Genomic DNA, 19,999 nt, shown 5'->3' with positions numbered 1-19,999 from the left:
TCAGGGTTAGGTTTAGGTTTAGCATTGTCACGTGTGCCGAGGTACAGTGAAAAGCTTTGTTCTGCATGCTATCCAGACAGACCAGATAATATAATCAAGTCAAGCTCAAGTACAACAGGGAGAGCAAAGGGGGAGATACAGAGCGCAGAATATAGTTCTCAGCATTGTAGAGCACCAGCTCCACAGACAAAGTCCAATGTCCGCAATGGGGTAGAGGTGAATCGGACAGAACCCTAGCTTATGGAAGGACCGTTCGGAAGCCTGATAAATTTGGTCTCCAAATTTGAGGAAGGATATTCTTGCTATTGAGGGCGTGCAGCGTAGGTTTACTAGGTTAATTCCCGGAATGGTGGGACTGTCATATGTTGAAAGACTGGAGCGACTAGGCTTGTATACACTGGAATTTAGAAGGATGAGAGGAGATCTTATCGAAACGTATAAGATTATTAAGGGGTTGGACACGTTAGAGGCAGGAAACATGTTCCCAATGTTGGGGGAGTCCAGAACAAGGGGCCACAGTTTAAGAATAAGGGGTCGGCCATTTAGAACTGAGATGAGGAAAAACCTTTTTCAGTCAGAGAGTTGTGAATCTGTGGAATTCTCAGACTTAGAATGCAGTGGAGGCCAATTCTCTGAATGCATTTAAGAGAGAGCTAGATAGAGCTCTTAAGGATAGCGGAGTCAGGGGGTATGGGGAGAAGGCAGGAACGGGGAACTGATTGAGAATGATCAGCCATGATCACATTGAATGGCGGTGCTGGCTCGAAGGGCCGAATGGCCTCCTCCTGCACCTATTGTCTATTAACAGAGGGATGGAAGCTGCCCCTGAGTCTGGTGGTGCGCGCTTTCAAGCTTCTGTACCTTCTGCCGGGCGGGAGCGGGGGGAAGGGAATGCAGGGGTGGGACGAGTCTTTGATTATGTTGGCTGCTTTCCCGAGACAGCATGAAGTGTAGATGGTGGGGTCAGTGGTGGGGGAGTCCGGTCTGTGTAACGGACTGGGCTACATGTACAACGTCGTCCACTGTACAGCGGTAGACAGTTGGTGTGTCAGAGAGAGCCCCGTCTTAAACCCCATTTTGGAAGAGGTAGCTCCCAGTCCCGAGACCCACCTCGTGATAAACCCGTGGCCCTTGCACAGGGGGGTGGGGAGGGGAGGGCGGAGGGGTGGGGCGACCGGCCGGCCTGACCACTTTCGGTGCCTTCAGTGCCCGTGAATCTCAGGGGCTCCTCGCTTCAAGAAGCAGTGCGCCCAACTCCAGGGCCGGCTAAGCCGGAGATGGCCGGGGCGGGGCGGGGCAGGTCTGCCAGGCTGACCGGTGCCATGCCGATGCCCGGTGCTCACAGCCTGGTCCCGCGCCACGCCGTGACGGTTTCGCCAGCCTCGGAGTGCCCGCGGTTTTTTGTTGGAAAGGGAAACCAAAAAAAAAAAAAAAAAAAAAGACCAATGCATTTTCTTGGGGGTTGTTGTGGTTGTGTATTTTTTTGCATGATCTCTGTGCCAACTGACTTGCTTCCTGCACCGCATGCCCACTCCCTCGGGCAATGCCCGCTTGATGCCACTTCACCTCCTCTGTGGAAGTGACCATCAACGGCACGTTGGCAAGCAGCTGATAATTGGCAGCAGGGGAGGAAGCTGCCATGTTTGGGTCAACCGTGGCCCCAGCATGGGTCAACCTTCCTCAATTATCAGTGGCATCTCAACGCACTTGCCAAACGTGGACCTCTCTCAGATGAGGGGAGGGGGGGGGTTTGGGGTGGGGGGGTTGGTGAGCCTTTAACAAGTTCGCTTTAGTTCACGTGTTTACAGGTTCGTGCGGTGAGACTGGGGGGGGGGGGGGGGAGGGGAGGGGCAGCTTTTGCTCAGTGTTTGTATTTTAAATCTTTGCATATTCAGCGAGCTTCTTTGTCGAGTGCAACATTTAAAAAAAAGATATATATGTAGAACAGGAATCTCACCGCAAAGGCCGGTTTACGGGGTTGGATTCCTGTCTCAGGTACAGTCTCCTGCTTGTTCTCGCAGTTGAATTAATTTTTATTATTTATTTTTATTTTAATTTTTTTAATTAAATTTAAAAAGCACTGTTCTTGTGTCCGCGTAGTAAACCCCTGAGGTGAACGCGGACACGCCGGGCAGAGCTCGTTAAGCTGTTGGAGCAGTAGAATTGTCCCAGCTCCTCACTTTGCTTCAGTTTTTGACTCCCTTAGGTAACAGTTCACCCTGTTCTCCCATGTCCTGCCCCGCCAAGAGTCCAGAGGGTTTTATTGTCATTTGTCCCAGAGAGAACAATCAAATTCTTACCTGCAGCAGCACAACAGAATATCTAAACACAATACACTAGTAAACCTTCATAACAAGAGGAGTTGAGTATAGGAGCAAAGAGGTCCTTCTGCAGTTGTACAGGGCCCTAGTGAGACCGCACCTGGAGTACTGTGTGCAGTTTTGGTCTCCAAATTTGAGGAAGGATATTCTTGCTATTGAGGGCGTGCAGCGTAGGTTTACTAGGTTAATTCCCGGAATGGCGGGACTGTCATATGTTGAAGGGCTGGAGCGACTAGGCTTGTATACACTGGAATTTAGAAGGATGAGAGGAGATCTTATCGAAACGTATAAGATTATTAAGGGGTTGGACACGTTAGAGGCAGAAAACATGTTCCCAATGTTGGGGGAGTCCAGAACAAGGGGCCACAGTTTAAGAATAAGGGGTAGGCCATTTAGAACTGAGATGAGGAAAAACTTTTTCAGTCAGAGAGTTGTGAATCTGTGGAATTAATTCTCTGCCTCAGAAGGCAGTGGAGGCCAATTCTCTGAATGCATTCAAGAGAGAGCTAGATAGAGCTCTTAAGGATAGAGGAGTCAGGGGGTATGGGGAGAAGGCAGGAACGGGGTACTGATTGAGAATGATCAGCCATGATCACATTGAATGGCGGTGCTGGCTCGAAGGGCCAAATGGCCTCCTCCTGCACCTATTTTCTATTGTCTAAACCATATAATGAACGAGAACAAAAAGTTCAGTGCGTGTGTATACATACATGCACGCACGCATACACATGTAAACAAACAATCATAGTGCAATAATAACTAGAATAGTCTCGGCTGCAGCCCTGATGTGCATTTTCACCAGCTGCAAGATCAAGGCCAGTCAAAGCAGATGTACCACAGCTGGGGCGGATGTACCGAGTGGGGACCCAGCTACCAGTTTCCCGGGCTAGTATAGATGAAGGGACAAGGCCATTCACCCCCAATAACGTGTAAGGAATTGTCACTGGAGAGTCTAGGACCAGAGGGCACAGCTTCAGAATAAAAGGAAGCTCCTTTAGAAAGGAGACGAGGGGGAATTGACTAAAGACATTCTCTGACTAGAGGGTGGTGAATCTGTGGAAGTCATTGCCACAGGCGGTGGTGGAGGCCAAGTCAATGGGTATATTTAAAGCAGAGATTGACAGGTTGTTGATTAGCAAGGGCGTCGCAAATATGGGGAGAAGTCTGGAGATGGGGGTTGAGAGGGAGAGATAGATCGGCCATGATGGAGTAGACTCGATGGGCCGAATGGCCTCCCTCTGCACCGTGTGAATTTTTGAGAGGGGGGTCACGGGAATCTTGATCACCCAGCTACAGGGAAGAAGTTGTCAAGCTGCAAAGAGTGCAGAGAAGATTTACAAGGATGTTGCCAGGACTAGAGGGGCCTGAGCTACAGGGAGAGGTTGGACAGGCTGGGATATTCCCTGGAGCGCCAGAGGATGAGGGGTGGTCTTGTAGAGGTGTATAAAATCACCAGGGGATTAGATGGGTCTTTTTCCCAGGGTCAAGGCCCGGAGGACAAAGGTTGAAGGTGGGAGGTGAAAGATTTGAGGGGCAGCAGTTTCACACAGAGGGTGGTGGGTGTACGCAACGAACTGCCAGAGGAGGTATGGGCAGGAAGGAACTGCAGATGCTGGTTTAAACCGAAGTTGGACACAAAATGCTGGAGTAACTCAGCGGGACAGGCAGCATCTCTGGAGAGAAGGAACGGGTAACATCTGAAGAAGGGTCTCGACCTGAAATGTCACCCGTGGCTTCTCTCCTGAGATGCTGCCTGTCCCGCTGAATTACTCCAGCATTTTATGTCTACCTTGCCAGAGGTGGTAGTTGATGCAGGTGTTCCAACAGCATTTAAAAGACATTTGGACAGGTATGTGGATAGGAACAGTTGAGAAGGATATGGACCAAACGTGGGTAAATGGGACTCGTTTGGATGCGGCATCTTGGACATGTTTTGCTGAAGGGGCTATTTCCATGTTGCATGACTATGTCTAGGCTTGGTGATTACCAGCTAGGCCCTGGTGTTTACTGTGTGGTACTGCAGCACCAGCCTCTGCCACTCTGCTCCATTGACTTCAGTGCAATGAACCACATAGAACACAGTAACAGCACAGGAACAGGCCCTTCAGCCCACAACGTCTGTGCTAAACCTGATGCCAAGTTAAATTAATCTCCTCTGCCTGCATGTGATCCATACCCCTCCATTCCCTGCACATACTTGTGCCAGTCCACAAGCCTCTTCAACGCCACCATCATAATCTGCCTCCACCACCACCCCTGGCAGCGCGTTCCAGGCACCCACCGCCACTCTGAGCGAAAAGACCTGTCCCCACACATCTCCTTTAAACTTTGCCCCTCTCACCTTAAAGCCCTGCCCCTCGGGCTTTGGTCTTCCCACCCTGGGGTCAAGGTTGGGACTGTCTCCCCACCTTGTTCTGGTGGTGCAGCTGTTAGAGTCGGGAAGAGTTGGAACCAGTTCACGGGTTAAGGGTCTCAGAACCAACCCTCCAGAAACTTGTCCCACCAGGCTGGGCAAGGGCACGTGTCTACTGAGGCCTTGCCCCTTTGCCTTCCCAACAGCAACACCATCTCCACTCGCTTAGATCTCCACAGCTGAGGGTGGCACATTCTGATGAAGACTGGAGAAATGGGCGCCACGGTGGCGCAGCGGTAGAGTTGCTGCCTCGCAGCGCCGGAGACCCGGGTTCGGTCCCGACTACGGGTGCTGTCTGTACGGAGTTTGTACTTTCTCCCCGTGACCTTTCTCCGAGATCTTCGGTTTCCTCCCACACTCCAAAGATGTACAGGTTTGTAGGTTAATTGGCGTGGTTTAAGTGTAAATTGTCCCTCAGGTGTGTAGGATAGGGTTAATGTGCGGGGATCGCTGGTCGGCGTGGACTCGGTGGGCCGAAGGGCCCGTTTCCGCGCTGTATCTCTAAACTAACCTAAGCCACAAAATCCAGGCCCTTAGACCTGTTCTGCCCTCATCACCAGCTCAGTTCGACCTTGCCTCAACATGTCTCTTGATTCCTTCACCATCTTTCAGAGCACAAGTCCACCGCCAACCAGACCTTTCAAGTTCCCTTTACTCACCCTCTTTTATTCGTGGGACCTGGTGTAAGTTGCCCGGCCTTCATTGCCCCTGGAGTGAGAGGATGGAAGAGGCAGGCAGCTGGATGGTTTTGGGAGTGGAGAGCTGGAAAGAAGCATCGGGAACGGGAATTGAAGGGGGAGTGAGCAGTTGAGGATCTGTTGGATTTGGGTCAAGGGCTCGACGTTGTTCAAAACCTTGGTGAGGCCACATTTGGAGCATTGTGCTCAGCTTTGGTCACCCTGCAATGGAAAGGGAGTTGTCAAGCTGGAAAGGGCACAGAGAAGATTTACGAGGATGTTGCCAGGACTCGAGGGCCTGAGGTACAGGGAGAGGTGCCAGGACTTCAGCTATAGGGAGAGCTTATGCAGGCTAGGGCTTAATTCCTTGGAGCGCAGGAGGATGAGAGGTGACCGTATAGAGGTGTATAAAATCATGAGGGGAATAGACAGGGTAGACACAGAGTTGGGGAATCAAGAACCAGAGGACACAGGTTTAAGATGAGAGTCGAAAAATTGAATAAGAAACTGATGGGGCAAGTTTTTCACACAAACAGTGATGGGTGTCTGGAATGAGCAGCCAGAGGAGGTAGTTGAGGCAGGGACTACAACAGACATTTGGACAGGTACACGGATATGAAAGCCAAACCCAGGCAGGTGGGACTAGTGCAGAAGGGGCCATATTGGTCGGCATGGACGAGTTGGGCTGAAGGGCCTGTTTCCGTGCTGTACAATTGCCTCCCTCCCCCACTGATCGGTGAGCCACATCAGTAGGAGAAGCCGCTCAGTGCCTTGCATGTACAAGAAGAGAATTGCATTAGCTGGCTGGCAATCCATCGCAGCCAGCTCCCTCCCCCCCCCCCCCCCCCCTGCAGTCCTGCAAGCTTGCATTTTGGCGCATGCTGGTCTGCCACGCGACCGTCGCTCCTGTGCATTGAGAGTCGTGGTTGCGTTGTGTGCGTGCGTGCGTGTGTGTGAGTGTGTGAGGCTGTGTCTCTCCCGCGCCACTAAACTAGTTCTTCTCCCGCCCCCACCCCCGCTGACAGAGTTGGAAGACAAGCCGTCCAGCCTGTCGTCACCTGTCTACCTGGAGATCATCATCTACTGCACGGGTGCCTTCCTCACCTCCTGCATGGTGGTGAGTGCCATCGTCATACGCATGAAGAGCACGGCCAAGAAACCTGACTTCAACAGCCAACTGGCCGTGCACAAACTGGCCAAGAGTATCCCACTACGCAGACAGGTAACAGAAAGTAAATAAAGAGTCCAAGAAACCTTTAACCCTCCCCCATCCCTGCTGTGCCCAGAGGGGACAAAAGGCCCCGTTGGTTCAACCAGTCCAGTTGAGTGTATTGTCACGTGTACCGAGGTACAGTGAAAAGCTTTTGTTGCGTGCTGACCGGTCAGCGGAAAGACAATATACAAGATTACAATCGATCCAGCTACAGTGTACAGATACACGATAATGAAATAACGTTTAGTGCTAGGTAAAGCCAGCAAAGTCCGATCAGGGATAGTCCGAGGGTCAACAGTGAGGTAGATAGTAGTTCAGGACCGCTCTCTGGTTGTGGTAGGACGGCTCAGTTGCCTGATAACAGCTAGGATGAAGCTGGTCCTGAATCTGGAGGTGTGTGTTTTCACACTTCTGTACCTCTTGCTTGATGGGAGAGGGGAGAAGAGGGAGTGGCCGGGGTGAGACTGGTCCTTGATGATGCTGCTGGCCTTGCCGAGGCAGCGTGAGGTGTAGATGGAGACAGTGGAAGGGAGGTTGGTTTGTGTGATGGTCTGGGCTGTGTCGGGTTGGCCCAGGTGGGAATGCTTGTCTCCACAGGCCGGAGGTTGGGTTGGGTTGGGTTGGTCCAAGGAGCAAGGGTGACCCTTCCTGGCTCCGAGAAGCCCAGAGGCCAGTTCCCTGACCTCTCACGAGAGGAATAGATCGGGTAGATGCACAGAGCCTCTTGCCCAGAGTAGGTGAATCGAGGACCAGAGGACATGGGTTTAAGGTGAAGGAGTAAAAAAAAGTAATGGGGATCTGAGGGGTAACATTTTCACACAAAGGGTGGTGTGTGTATGGAATGAGCTGCCGGAGGAGGTAGTTGAGGTTGGGATTATCCCAACGTTTAGGAAACAAACAGCTACTTGGATAGGACAGGTTTGGAGGGATATGGACCAGACGTGGGCAGGTGGGTCTGGTGTAGCTGGGACATGTTGGCCAGTGTGGGTAAACTGCCTCACTCTATCACTCTCTGCACCCTTGCCTGCTCTTGGTTGAGCGACTGGTTTTACAGATTAGCTTTGCTCAGTAAACCAGTACCTGATGGGACCTGGTGGTTTCGAGGCGGCTGCCAGTTTGGGTGAGTTGGGGGTGGGGGGGTCCCCGAAGGGTGGGCTTCGTTCAGTGATCCCCCTCCCACAGCCGACGGAGCCATAGGGGAAATGGGAACAGACTTGGAAGTCCATGGCAATGAATTCCAGAGGTTCACCACCCTCTGGCTAAAGAAATACGTCTTCATCTCCTGTCTAAAGGTACGTCCTTTTATTCTGAGGCTGTGCCCTCTGGTCCTAGACTCTCCCACCACCGGAAACATCCTCTCCACATCCACTCTATTCCAGGACTTTCAGTATTCGGTAGATTTCAATGAGATTCCCCTCTCATCTCATACATGCACACACACACACTCTCACACACACCTGTACACACACTCACACATACACACACACACACACTCTCACACACACCTGTACACACACACACTCTCACACACACACACTCTCACACACACCTGTACACACACTCACACACACACACACTCTCACACATCTATACACACACCCACATTCCAGATACACATTACATACGCACACACACACACTCTCACACATCTACACACACACGCCCACGCACACACACACACATTCCAGATACACATTACATACGCGCGCACACACACACACTCACACATCTACACACACACGCCCACGCACACACACACACACATTCCAGATACACATATACATACACACGCACACACACTCACACACATCTACACACACACACTCACACACATCTACACACACACACACCCAAATTCCAGATACACATTACACACGCACGCACACACACTTTCACACATCTACACACACACACACACACACTTCACACATATACACAAATGCACACACACACACGCCCACATTCCAGATACAAACAGGCATGCACATGCATTCAGTACTCAAGCACACGTGTGTGCATGTACCGTGAACGTGCTCACACAATGATCCAGGAGCACACTCCCACAACACACAGACACGTGTGTATGATCTCGGCAGCAATGACCGCTGGTGCTGCACACACAATGAGAAGCTCTGAGGATTAACGAGAGTTATACCCACTAAGGTGGGCAGAGGCCTGTCCTGGCGTGTGGGCGCGGCCCGGGGCAGCCCAGGTGCAGGCGGTCAGTGGGGGAAGGGGTTTGAGATCCTCCTCACTGCTCGACGAGGCATCAATCTCCCGGCCCGAGTCTGCCTCCTACTGGCAAAGCCGGGGGGTTGACAGCATCTCCGTCCTGCTGCCCAAAGATACTAGAGGAACATGATGGACCACTCCATTGAAATCGCCTATACTGAGGTGTAGTACGCAATGGAGCGTCGGGGTGATCGAAGCTCCCGCAGCCGGCGATCGAAGCCCCCGTAGTCGGGGCGGTCGAAGCTCCTGCGTCGGGGCGGTCGAAGCCCCCCGTATTCGGGGTGATCGAAGCCCCCGTAGTCTGGACGGTCGAAGCTCCTGCATCCAGGCGGTTGAAGCTCCCGCGGCCAGGAGCTCCCGAAGGCGGTCTCTAACCAGGGACCGCGAGCTCCACGATGCTAAAGTCCGCACACTCTCGTGGTTGGAGCTACAAGGTCAATCCTTGACAGGGATCGCGGGCTCCGCGATGGTAAGTCCCGCCGTTGGAGCTCCCGAAGTCGGTCTCCAGCAAAGGCCGCCAGCCCCTCGATGTTAGGCCGCAGTGCGGACGGAGATACAATGTGGGAAAAAATCGCATCTCCGTCGAGGTAAGAGATTAAAAACAAATTCCCCAACCCCCCCCCCCCCCCCCATAAAACAAGCTAAAGAACACTAAAACATACATTTAACACATACTATAAAACAACAAAGAAGGAAGGGACGGACAGACTGTTGGCAAGGCAGCCATTGCTGGCGCCACCCGGTGGTGAAATACATGCTGAGGGAACAACATTTAGTGCAAAGTAAAGCCAGCAAAGTCCGATCAAGGATAATCTGAGGGTCACCAATGAGATAGATAGTAGTTCAGTTCTCTCTGGTTTCTGGAGCAAGAGAAACACAAAGTGATGGAGGAACTCAGCGGGTCAGGCAGCGTCTATGGAGGGAAATGGCCAAACTGACATTTCGGACTGGGATGGGCAGGAGCACCGGGGCGGCACAGTGGTAGAGCTACTCCCTCAGCTGTCTGAGCGGAAATTGTACGTTCTCCCCGTGACCACGTGGGTTTTCTCCGGGTGCTCTGGCTTCCTCCCACATCCCAAAGACGTGCGGGTTTGTAGGTTAATTGACCCTCGTAAAATTGCCCCCCCCCCACCCCCCTCTCCCCAGTTTATGGGGAATGGGATAATGTGGAACTCGTGAATGAACAGGGTAATGATTTGGGATGATCAGCCATGATCATATTGAATGGCTCGAAGGGCCGAATGGCCTCCTCCTGCACCTATTTTCTGTGTTTCTATAACTGGTGGGAACAAGTGATCGATGGTCAGCATGGAGCTAGTGGGCCGAAGAGCCTTGTTTCCATGTCCTATCTCTAGACTAAACCAGATGGAGTTTCATCCCACATCCCAAAGACTTCCGTTTATTTCATCGTCACGTGTACCGAGGTACAGCGGAAAGCAATAAGCTAAACTGCTCTTTAGGATGTGGGAAGAAACTCCATTGAGTTTAGTTTGGAGATTCCACACGGAAACAGGCCCTTCGGCCCACCAACACCGTGCTGACCGTAGACCACTTGTTCACACCAGTTATTAGAAACATAGAAAACAGGGGTGCAGGAGGAGGCCATTCGGCCCATCGAGCCAGCAACGCCATTCAATACAATCATGGCTGATCATCCAAAGTCAGTACCCCGTTCCTGCTTTTTTCCCCATCATCCCTTGATTCCGTTTGCCCTAAGAGCTAGATCTAACTCTCTCTTGAAGACATCCAGTCAATTGGCCTCCACTGCCTTCTGTGTTATCTCATTCCCTAACCAGTCACCAGAAAGACTGCTGTACGTTCTCCCCGTGACTGCGTGGGTTTTCTCCGGGTGCTCCGGTTTCCTTCGACATTCAAAGGCGTGCGGGTTTGTAGGTTAATTGGCCTCTGTAAATTGTTCCCAGTGAGTGTAGGATGGTGCTAATGAACAGGTCAGCATGGGCCCGATGGGCCAAAGGGCCTGTTTCCGTGCTATATCTCTAAACAAAACTAAACTAAACCTCCCTCCGGGCCCCATTCTGAGGGCAGAGGAAGGTGATGCAGGTCTCTAACCACACTGTCCTCTCTCTCTCTCCCTCCCTCCCTCCCATCACACCACAGGTGTCCGTCGACTCCAGCTCCTCCATGCACTCGGGGGTCCTGTTGGTACGTACCACCCGACACTCGTCCAACGGGACGCCCATGCTGGCGGGGGTCTCGGAGTTCGAGCTGCCCGAAGACCCTCGCTGGGAGTTCTCCAGAGACAGGTGAGCGACCACTTCGACCGGGCTGGTATTCACTGGAATCTAGAAGGATGAGAGGGGATCTTATAGGAACATGTACAATTCGTAAAACATTGGACAGGCTGGATGCAGGAAAAATGTTCCCCCTGTTGGGGGAGTCCAGAACCAGGGGTCGCACAGTTTAAGCATAAGGGGTAGGCCATTTAGGACTGAGATGAGGAAAAACCTTTTCAACCAGAGAGTTGTGAATCTGGAATTCTCTGCCACAGAAAGCAGTGGAGGCCAATTAACTGGATGTTTTCAAGAGAATTAGATATAGATATTAGGGTTAACGGTATCAAGGGATATGGGGAGAAAGCAGGAACGGGGTACTGATTTTGGATGATCAGCCATGATCGTATGGAATGGCAGTGCTGGCTCGAAGGGCCGAATGGCCTACTCCTGCACTTATTTTTCTATGTCGCTCTCTCAGTCAGTCAGCATCCGGCGAGGCTGAGCATTTGGTGGATGGCCGGCATTGGGAGGTCATTCCCTCCTCAACCTGTGGAATCAGGGGTGTGAGTGGCCGTTGGACTAACGGGCTGCATGTCGACGCAGCGGGTGGAGCTGCTGCCTCACCGCTCCACAGACCCCCAGTTCAATCCTGACCTCCGGCACTGTCAGTGTGTGGAGATGATCTCCTGGGACTCCTCCATACAGATGAACGTTTGCCGGCACTGTGGGCTTGTCCTCGCTGGAGTTGAGAAGGATGAGGAGGGGAAACCTCATTCAAACTTACCGAATAGTGACAGGCCTGGATGTGGGGCGGATGTTTCCACTAGTGGGAGAGTCTAGGACTAGAGGTCATAGCTATAGTGTTAAAGAATGGTCTTTGCCACAGAGGGCTGTGGAGGCCAAGTCAGTGGATATTTTTAAGGCAAAGATAGATAGATTCTTTTTTTTTTTTTTTTAGAGATACAGCTCGGAAACAGGCCCTTCGGCCCACCGGGTCCGCGCCGCCCAGCGATCCCCGCACATTAACACTATCCTACACACACTAGGGGGTGAGGGGGTGTTTGGACTCACTGTGATGGATGTTTGTCTTGGGGTCGTGTGTCCTGTGCACTTTTTTCTTTTTTTTGTTGTGTTTTGTGACTGCTGTAATTTCGTTCGGTACTTGTACCGAATGACAATAAAGTTCTATACTATACTACTATACTAGGAAGCAACTGCAAGAGCATTTAGGGATGTGTAATGAAGGGAGTGGGAACCGAGGGAGAATTAACGCCAGTAAATGGCAGATAAAATGTGTAGGAAGGAACTGCAGATGCTGGTTTACATCGAAGATAGGCACAAGATGCTGGAGTAACTCAGCGGGACGGGCAGCATCTCTGGAGAGAAGGAATGGGTGACGTTTCGGGCCAAGAAGGCTCTCTACTCATTCCTTCTCTCCAGCGATGCTGCCTGATCCTCCAGGAGTTACTCCAGCTGAATTACTTCAGCATTGTGTGTCTATTGTTAAGTAGCCGATGGGTTGAACGAGCACTTTGCACCATTGTTTACGGTGGAGGATAATGCCGGTGGCCCAAAGACCACACAGAAGAACCTTTTACAATCCCTGCCACTGGGAATAACCAATAGCACTAAAGTCACCAGAAACCCATCAGGCATAGGAGCAGAATTAGGCCATTCGGCCCATCAAGTCTACTCCGCCATTCAATCGTGACTGGTCTATCATTCACGCTCAACCCCATTCTCCTGCCTTCTCCTTGTTATCTTTGACGCCCGTACTAATCTAGAACCTATCAATCTCCGCTTTAATAATACATAATGACAGTCACAGTGGGCTGTGGCAATGAATTCCACAGATTCACCACTCTCTGGCGAGAGGAATTCCTCTTCATCTCCATCCTGATGGTGCAGCCTTTTATCCTGAGGCTGTGCCCTCTGGTCATAGACTCTCCCACTAGTGGAAACAGCCTTTCTAAATCCACTCTCCCATTGATCTGATCCAAGGGTTTTAAAGGAAGGAGCTACATGGATGGTAGAACCAATGAACAAAGTTTCACAGAACTTGCCAAGTTCGCAAAAGGTATCAACTGATTGCGAACATCTCAAATGGACTCCATTGTTCAAGTGTTTAGAGTTTAGTTTAAGAAAATAACTGCAGATGCTGGTACAAATCGAAGGTATTTATTCACAAAATGCTGGAGTAACTCAGCAGGTCAGGCAGCATCTCAGGAGAGAAGGAATGGGTGACGTTTCGGGTCGAGACCCTTCTTCATACTTCTTCTCTAGTTTAGAGATACAGCGCGGAAACAGGCCCTTCGGCCCACCGGGTCCGCACCGATCAGCGATCCCCGCACATTAACACAGTCTTACACACACTGGGGACAATTTTAAAAAAAACATTATACCAAGCCAATTAACCTACAAACCTGCACGTCTTTGGAGTGTGGGAGGAAACCGAAGATCTCGGAGAAAACCCACGCAGGTCACGGGGAGAACGTACAAACTCCGTACAGACAGCACCCGCAGTCGGGATGGAACCCGGGTCTCCGGCGCTGCATTCGCTGTAAGGCGGGAACTCTACGGCCGCGCCACCGTGCCGCCCTGTGTGGGCTGTGGTGGGAACCAGAAATCATAGCCTGATGTCGGATGCAGCCAAGATGCTGGAGTCTGTAATCAAGGAAGATATAACCGATTATTTACAAAGGCTTAATGCGGCCAAGCTAAATCAAGGCGCTCTTGTCTGAGGAAGGGTCTTGATCCGAAACATCCACCTGTTCCTTTTCTCCGGAGATGCTGCTTGACCCGCTGAGCTAGACCTGCACTTTGTGTCTATCTTTAGATGCATTGGCTTTGAGCTTGTAGAAAACATTTAACAAGGTGTCTCATTAGCAAAGCTGGTGCGGAAGATTAGAGCACATGGTACTGGGTGGGAGTGGGGGGTGGGGGTGGAAAAAAATACGTGAGCATTTGATGATTGACTAACGCACAGAAGGCTGTGTGTTGGAATAAATGTGTGTTGATCAGGCTGGAAGGATGTAATTAGTGGAGTGCTCCAGAGATTAGTCGCTTAGTCTGTGGTTTATTTACTATTTATATTAAAGATGTGAGGGAGAGGGCAGATTGCACTGTTTCCGAGTTAGCCGATGACACAAGACTACGTGGGTGGGAGTGTTGCAATGAGGATATTTGGACTGTGCAGCAGGATATAAATACATTGACTTGAGTGGGTGAGAAATTGGCAAACACGAGTTTAATGTCGGAAAGTGTGAGGTCAGACACAAAATGCTGGAGTAACTCAGCGGGACAGGCAGCATCTCTGGAGAGAAGGAATAGATGGCGTTTCAGGGTCGAGACCCTTCTACGGACCCAAAGAAGTCTGAAGAAGGGGCTCAACCTGAAACATCACCCATTCCTTTTCTCCAGAGATGCTGCCTGTCCTGCTGAGTTACTCCAGCAATTTGAACCAGCATCTGCAATAGACAATAGACAATAGACAATAGGTGCAGGAGTAGGCCATTCAGCCCTTCGAGCCAGCACCGCCATTCAATGCGATCATGGCTGATCACTCTCAATCAGTACCCCGTTCCTGCCTTCTCCCCATACCCCCTCACTCCGCTATCCTTAAGAGCTCTATCCAGCTCTCTCTTGAAAGCATCCAACGAACTGGCCTCCACTGCCTTCTGAGGCAGAGAATTCCACACCTTCACCGCTCTCTGACTGAAAAAGTTCTTCCTCATCTCCGTTCTAAATGGCCTACCCCTTATTCTTAAACTGTGGCCCCTTGTTCTGGACTCCCCCAACATTGGGAACATGTTTCCTGCCTCTAATGTGTCCAATCCGCCATTCAATATGATCATGGCTGATCATTCTAAAATCAGTACCCCGTTCCTGCCTTCTCCCCATATCCCTTGATTCCTTCAGCAGTAAGAGCTAAATCTAACTCTCTTGAAAACAAAATGTGAGCTAGGGCATTTCAGTAAGGAGAATCAAAAGACGGGCTATTTTTGTTAGGTTGATGTTTATTATAGTCATGTGCACTCAGGACAGAGAGAAGCTTTGTCCTGCATACTATCCATACTATCATATTGTGTGTGGGCCTGTACACGCTGGAGTTTAGAGGATGTGGGGAGGATCTCATTGAAACTTACCGAATAATGAAAGGCCTGGATAGAGTGGATGTGGAGAGGATGTTTCCACTAGTGGGAGAGTCTAGGACCAGAGGCCACAACCTCAGAATTAAAGGGCGTAACTTTAGATTGGAGATGAGGAGGAATTTCCTCAGCCGGAGGATGGTGAATCTGTGGAATTCATTGCCACAGATGGCTGTGGAGGCCAAGTCAGTGGGTGTTGTTAAAGCGGAAATTGGTAGGTTCTAGATTCGTACGGAAGTCAAAGGTTGTGGGGAGAGGGCAGGAGAATGGGGTTGAGAGGGAAAGATAGATCAACCTTGATTGAATGGGGGAGCAGCAGACTGAATGGGCTGAATGGCCTAATCTGCTCCTACATCTTATGATCAGATACACCATACATAATTACAATCAAGTCAAACTCAGGTGCAATAGGGCAGCACGGTGGCGCAGCGGTAGAGTTGCCGCCTTACAGCGAATGCAGCGCCGGAGACCCGGGTTCGATCCCGACCACAGGTGCTGTCTGTACAGAGTTTGCACGTTCTCCCCGTGACCTGCGTGGGTTTTCTCCAGGATCTTCGGTTTCCTCCCACACTCCAAAGACGTGCAGGTTTGTAGGTTAATTGGCTTGGTAAATGTAAAAAAATTGTCCCTAGTGGGTGTAGGATAGTGTTAGTGTGCGGGGATCGCTGGTCGGCGCGGACCCGGTGGGCCGAAGGGCCTGTTTCCGCGCTGTATCTCTAAACTAAACTAAACTAAACTAATAGATGGAGCAAAGGGGAAGATACAGAGTGCAGGAAATAGTTGTAGAACATTTGAAAATGGTGTTATACTTCCAGGTTTTTAAAGATTCAAAAGGGTGGGGTGATTGTCTTGGATGTTCTGGGACAGTGAGCTAAGGGTCACCACACTGGAACCAACATGTCGGACAGATGAATTGGAAAAGAGTCAAGTGCAGGGGATGGGAGCGTTCTTGTGGAAATACGTCAGCAAGCCGATGCACCAAAATGGTCAGCATGGACCCTGTGGGCCAAAGGGCCTTTTTCCCTGCTGCATCTCCAAACCAAATAAAGTGAAAATTAACGTGGCCTACACTGATAGCAAGAAGAGGCAGGAGATTGAAGTAAGCCGACCCTTTAATCAAACATAACACGTCTCTCTGTGATGCTGTGACTCAAAACAAAATACAGATTTCTTTGGGAAAGAGACAGGGTGCAGCGGTAGAGTTGCTGCCTCACAGCGCCAGAGACCCGGGTTGAATCCTGACCTCGGCTGCTGTCTGTACGTTTGTTTGGAGGTCTGTATGTTTGTACGTTCTCCCCGTGACCGTGTGGGCTCCCTCTGGGTGCTCCGGTTTCCTGCCACTCCCCAAAGACGTGCGGGTTTGGAGGTCAATTGGCTTCTGTAGCGTGTCCCGAGCATGTAGGATGGAACCTGGGATGGCAGGACTTTCATATGAAGAAAGACTGGATAGACTCGGCTTGTACTCGCTGGAATTTAGAAGATTGAGGGAGGATCTTAGAGAAACGAACAAAATTCTTAAGGGGTTGGACAGGCTAGATGCAGGAAGATTGTTCCCGATGTTGGGGAAGTCCAGAACAAGGGGTCACAGTTTTAGGACCGAGATGAGAAAGTTTTTTTTCACACAGAGAGTGGCGAATCTGTGGAATTCTCTGCCACAGAAGGTAGTTGAGGCCAGTTCATTGGCTATATTTAAGAGGGAGTTAGATGTGGCCCTTGTGGCTAAAGGGATCAGGGGGTATGGAGAGAAGGCAGGTACGGGATACTGAGTTGGATGATCAGCCATGATCATATTGAATGGCGGTGCAGGCTCGAAGGGCCGAATGGCCTCCTCCTGCACCTATTTTCTATGTTTCTAACTAGTGAGTGGGGGATCGCGGGTCGGCGTGGACTCGGTGGATGGAAGAGCCTGTTTCCACGCTGTGTCTCCAAACTAAACTAAACATCATCCATCCTTTTCCTCCAGTGATGCTGCCTGACCCGTTGAGTTACTCCAGCATTTTGTGTCTGTCTTCATTGTAAACTAAACTAACTTTCTTTAACGCCAATGGTCGCTTGATTCTCGAGCACTGAGCGACGTGAAGCGGCATGGTTCCCTGGAGTTTGTGACCGAGGGCCGATGCCAACTGCAACCAGCTGCATCACTGCAACCTGCTCTGCATTGGCGCACGAGGCCGCTGCTGCGGGTGGAGCAGTTGTGGGCCCCACATCTGAGGAAGGATGTGCTGGCTCTGGAGAGGGTCCAGAGGAGGTTTACAAGAACCATCCCAGGAATGAGTGGGTTAACATACGATGAGCGTTTGTCGGCACTGGGCCTGTACTCGCTGGAGTTTGGAAGAATGAAAGGGGACCTCATTGAAACACACAGAATAGTGAGTGGCCTGGATAGAGTGGATGTGGAGAGGATGTTTCCACTAGTGGGAGAGTCTAGGACTAGAGATCACAGCCTCAGAATTAAAGGACGTTCTTTTAGGAAGGAGACAAGGAGGAATTTCTTTAGTCAGAGGGTGGTGAATCTGTTGAATTCTTTGCCACAGAAGGCTGTGGAGGCCAAGTCAGTGGATATATTTAAGGCAGAGATAGATAGATTCTTGATTAGTACGGGTGTCATGGGGTTATGGGGAGAAGGCCGGAGAATTGGGTTAGGAGAGATAGATTAGCCACGGTTGAATGGCGGAGTAGACTTGATGGGCCGAATGGCCTAGTTCTACTCCTATCTAATGATCTGAGTAGTGCGTCAGATATTCAGCGTGCTGCCCCATTGACACCTCACGGCCTGTGTGTGTGTTTCTTGTCTCCCCCCTCAGGCTAACCCGGGGGAAGCCTCTGGGCGAGGGGTGCTTTGGACAAGTGGTGATGGGAGAAACCATCGGCCTGGACAAGGAGAAGCCCAGCCGGCCGGTCACCGTGGCCGTGAAGATGTTGAAAGGTGAGGCCCGTCCGTCACAGCCACGACGTACAGAGCGATCCCACGATCCCAGTCCACAGCTCCCTGCAACCGTGGCAACACGGGTAGAACTCCATCCCGCTCTCTCTCCCACCCTCTCTCCCTTCCTTTCTCTCTCTCTCCATCTCCCTCTCTCTGTCTATCTCTCTCTTTCTCCATCCCTCTCTCTCTCCTCTCTCTCCATCTCCCTCTGTCTCTCTTTCCCATTCCCTCTCCCACTCTCCTACTCTTTCCCTCTCCTCTCATTCTCTCTCTCCTGCTCCCCCCTTCCCTCCCCGCCCCCCCCTCTTGCTCTCACTCTCCCTCTCTCTTCCTCCCACTCTCTCTTCCTCCCCCATTCTCACGGTAGACCCACTGCCTCACGGTAGAGCTCCTGCCTCACGGTAGACCCACTGCCTCACGGTAGACCCACTGCCTCACGGTAGACCCACTGCCTCACGGTAGACCCACTGCCTCACGGTAGACCCACTGCCTCACGGTAGACCCACTGCCTCACGGTAGACCCACTGCCTCACGGTAGACCCACTGCCTCACGGTAGACCCACTGCCTCACGGTAGACCCACTGCCTTGCAGGGCCAGAGACCCAGTTCGAACCTGACTACAGGTGCTGGAGTAACTCAGGATAACCTGGATAGGTCACGTTTCACGTCGGGTCCCTTATTCACACTGATCTGCCTGAAGAAGGCTTTGCCGTCAGTCTAAAGGATGGTGTCACCTCGTAACGTCACCTGTCCATGTTCTCCAGAGATGCTGCCCGACCCGCTGAGTTACTCCAGCACTCGGCCTGTGGTCTTTCTCGGTGCAGGCGGTGAGTTGGGTGGGAGCGCGGTGGGGAATGCTGTTGGAATCTCCGCCATGCTCAGGACCAGTGCTGGTTTAACCTGGGTCAGGCTGGAGCCCGGGGGGAGAGGACCACTCCATCACCCCTCCTACACTCTGCCAGCACTGCTGTTGATCAGTGAACACACACTCATGCTCTCCATCCCTCCCGCTCTCTCTCTCTCTCTCTCTCTCTCTCTCTCTCTCTCTCTCTCTCTCTCTCTCTCTCTCTCTCTCCATCTCCCTCTCTCTGTCCATCTCTCTCTTTCTCCATCCCTCTCTATCTCTCTCTCTCTCCACCTTCTTTCTCCCCATCTCCCCGTCTCTCTTTCCCACTCCCTCTCCCACTCTCCTCTTTCCCTCTCATTCTCTGTCTCCTGCTCCCTCCTTCCCTCCCCCCCTCTCTCCCTCTCACTTCCTCCCACTCTCTTTCCCTCCCCCTCTACCTCTCTTTCCCATATCTCTTCCTCTCCCTCCCCCTCTCTCTCCCTCTCACACTCCCTCCCTCTCCCACTCTCTCTCTCCCACTCCCTCTCACACTCTCTCCCTCCCTCCCTCCCTCCCTCTCTCCACAGCTGACGCCACAGAGAAGGATCTGTCCGACCTCATCTCGGAGATGGAGATGATGAAGATGATTGGCAAACACAAGAACATCATCAACCTGCTGGGGGCGTGTACTCAAGACGGTGCGTACAGCCGGCCGGGCACGGGACCGATCCTTCCCCACCCAGCCCCCCTCCCTCCCAGACACTCCCCTTCAGCCAGCAACTCCCCCGGCCCAACACTCCGTCCATGCCAACACTCCCAACCCAACACTCCCTGTCCATGCCAACACTCCCAGCCCAACACTCCGTGTCCATGCCAACCCCAGGCCCAACACACCCACTCCATGCCAACCCCAGGCCCAGCACTCCCTGTCCATGGCATCTCTGGCTATCCCCTACCTGTCCATTGCAAATTTAAGGCAGCACGGTGGCGCAGCGGTAGAGTTGCCGCC

The 19,999-nt window shown here is 51.7% G+C and overlaps 1 protein-coding gene across 1 annotated transcript in view; it reads left to right on the top strand.

Annotated features, from left to right (window-relative positions):
• LOC144610174 (fibroblast growth factor receptor 1-like) overlaps nt 1–19,999 on the top strand; it is a 136,176-nt gene that overhangs the window by 89,035 nt on the left and 27,142 nt on the right. Inside the window, 4 exon segments of the mRNA XM_078428726.1 lie at nt 6,437–6,633; nt 10,975–11,120; nt 18,043–18,164; nt 19,578–19,688. Of these exon segments, the coding sequence (XP_078284852.1) occupies nt 6,437–6,633; nt 10,975–11,120; nt 18,043–18,164; nt 19,578–19,688 (576 nt within the window).

The sequence above is a fragment of the Rhinoraja longicauda genome, chromosome 36 (assembly GCF_053455715.1).
Source record: "Rhinoraja longicauda isolate Sanriku21f chromosome 36, sRhiLon1.1, whole genome shotgun sequence".
In the NCBI taxonomy this organism is placed as follows: domain Eukaryota; kingdom Metazoa; phylum Chordata; class Chondrichthyes; order Rajiformes; family Arhynchobatidae; genus Rhinoraja; species Rhinoraja longicauda.
Note: the sequence above shows the minus strand (reverse complement) of the source record. Positions and strands in the feature narration are given on the sequence as shown.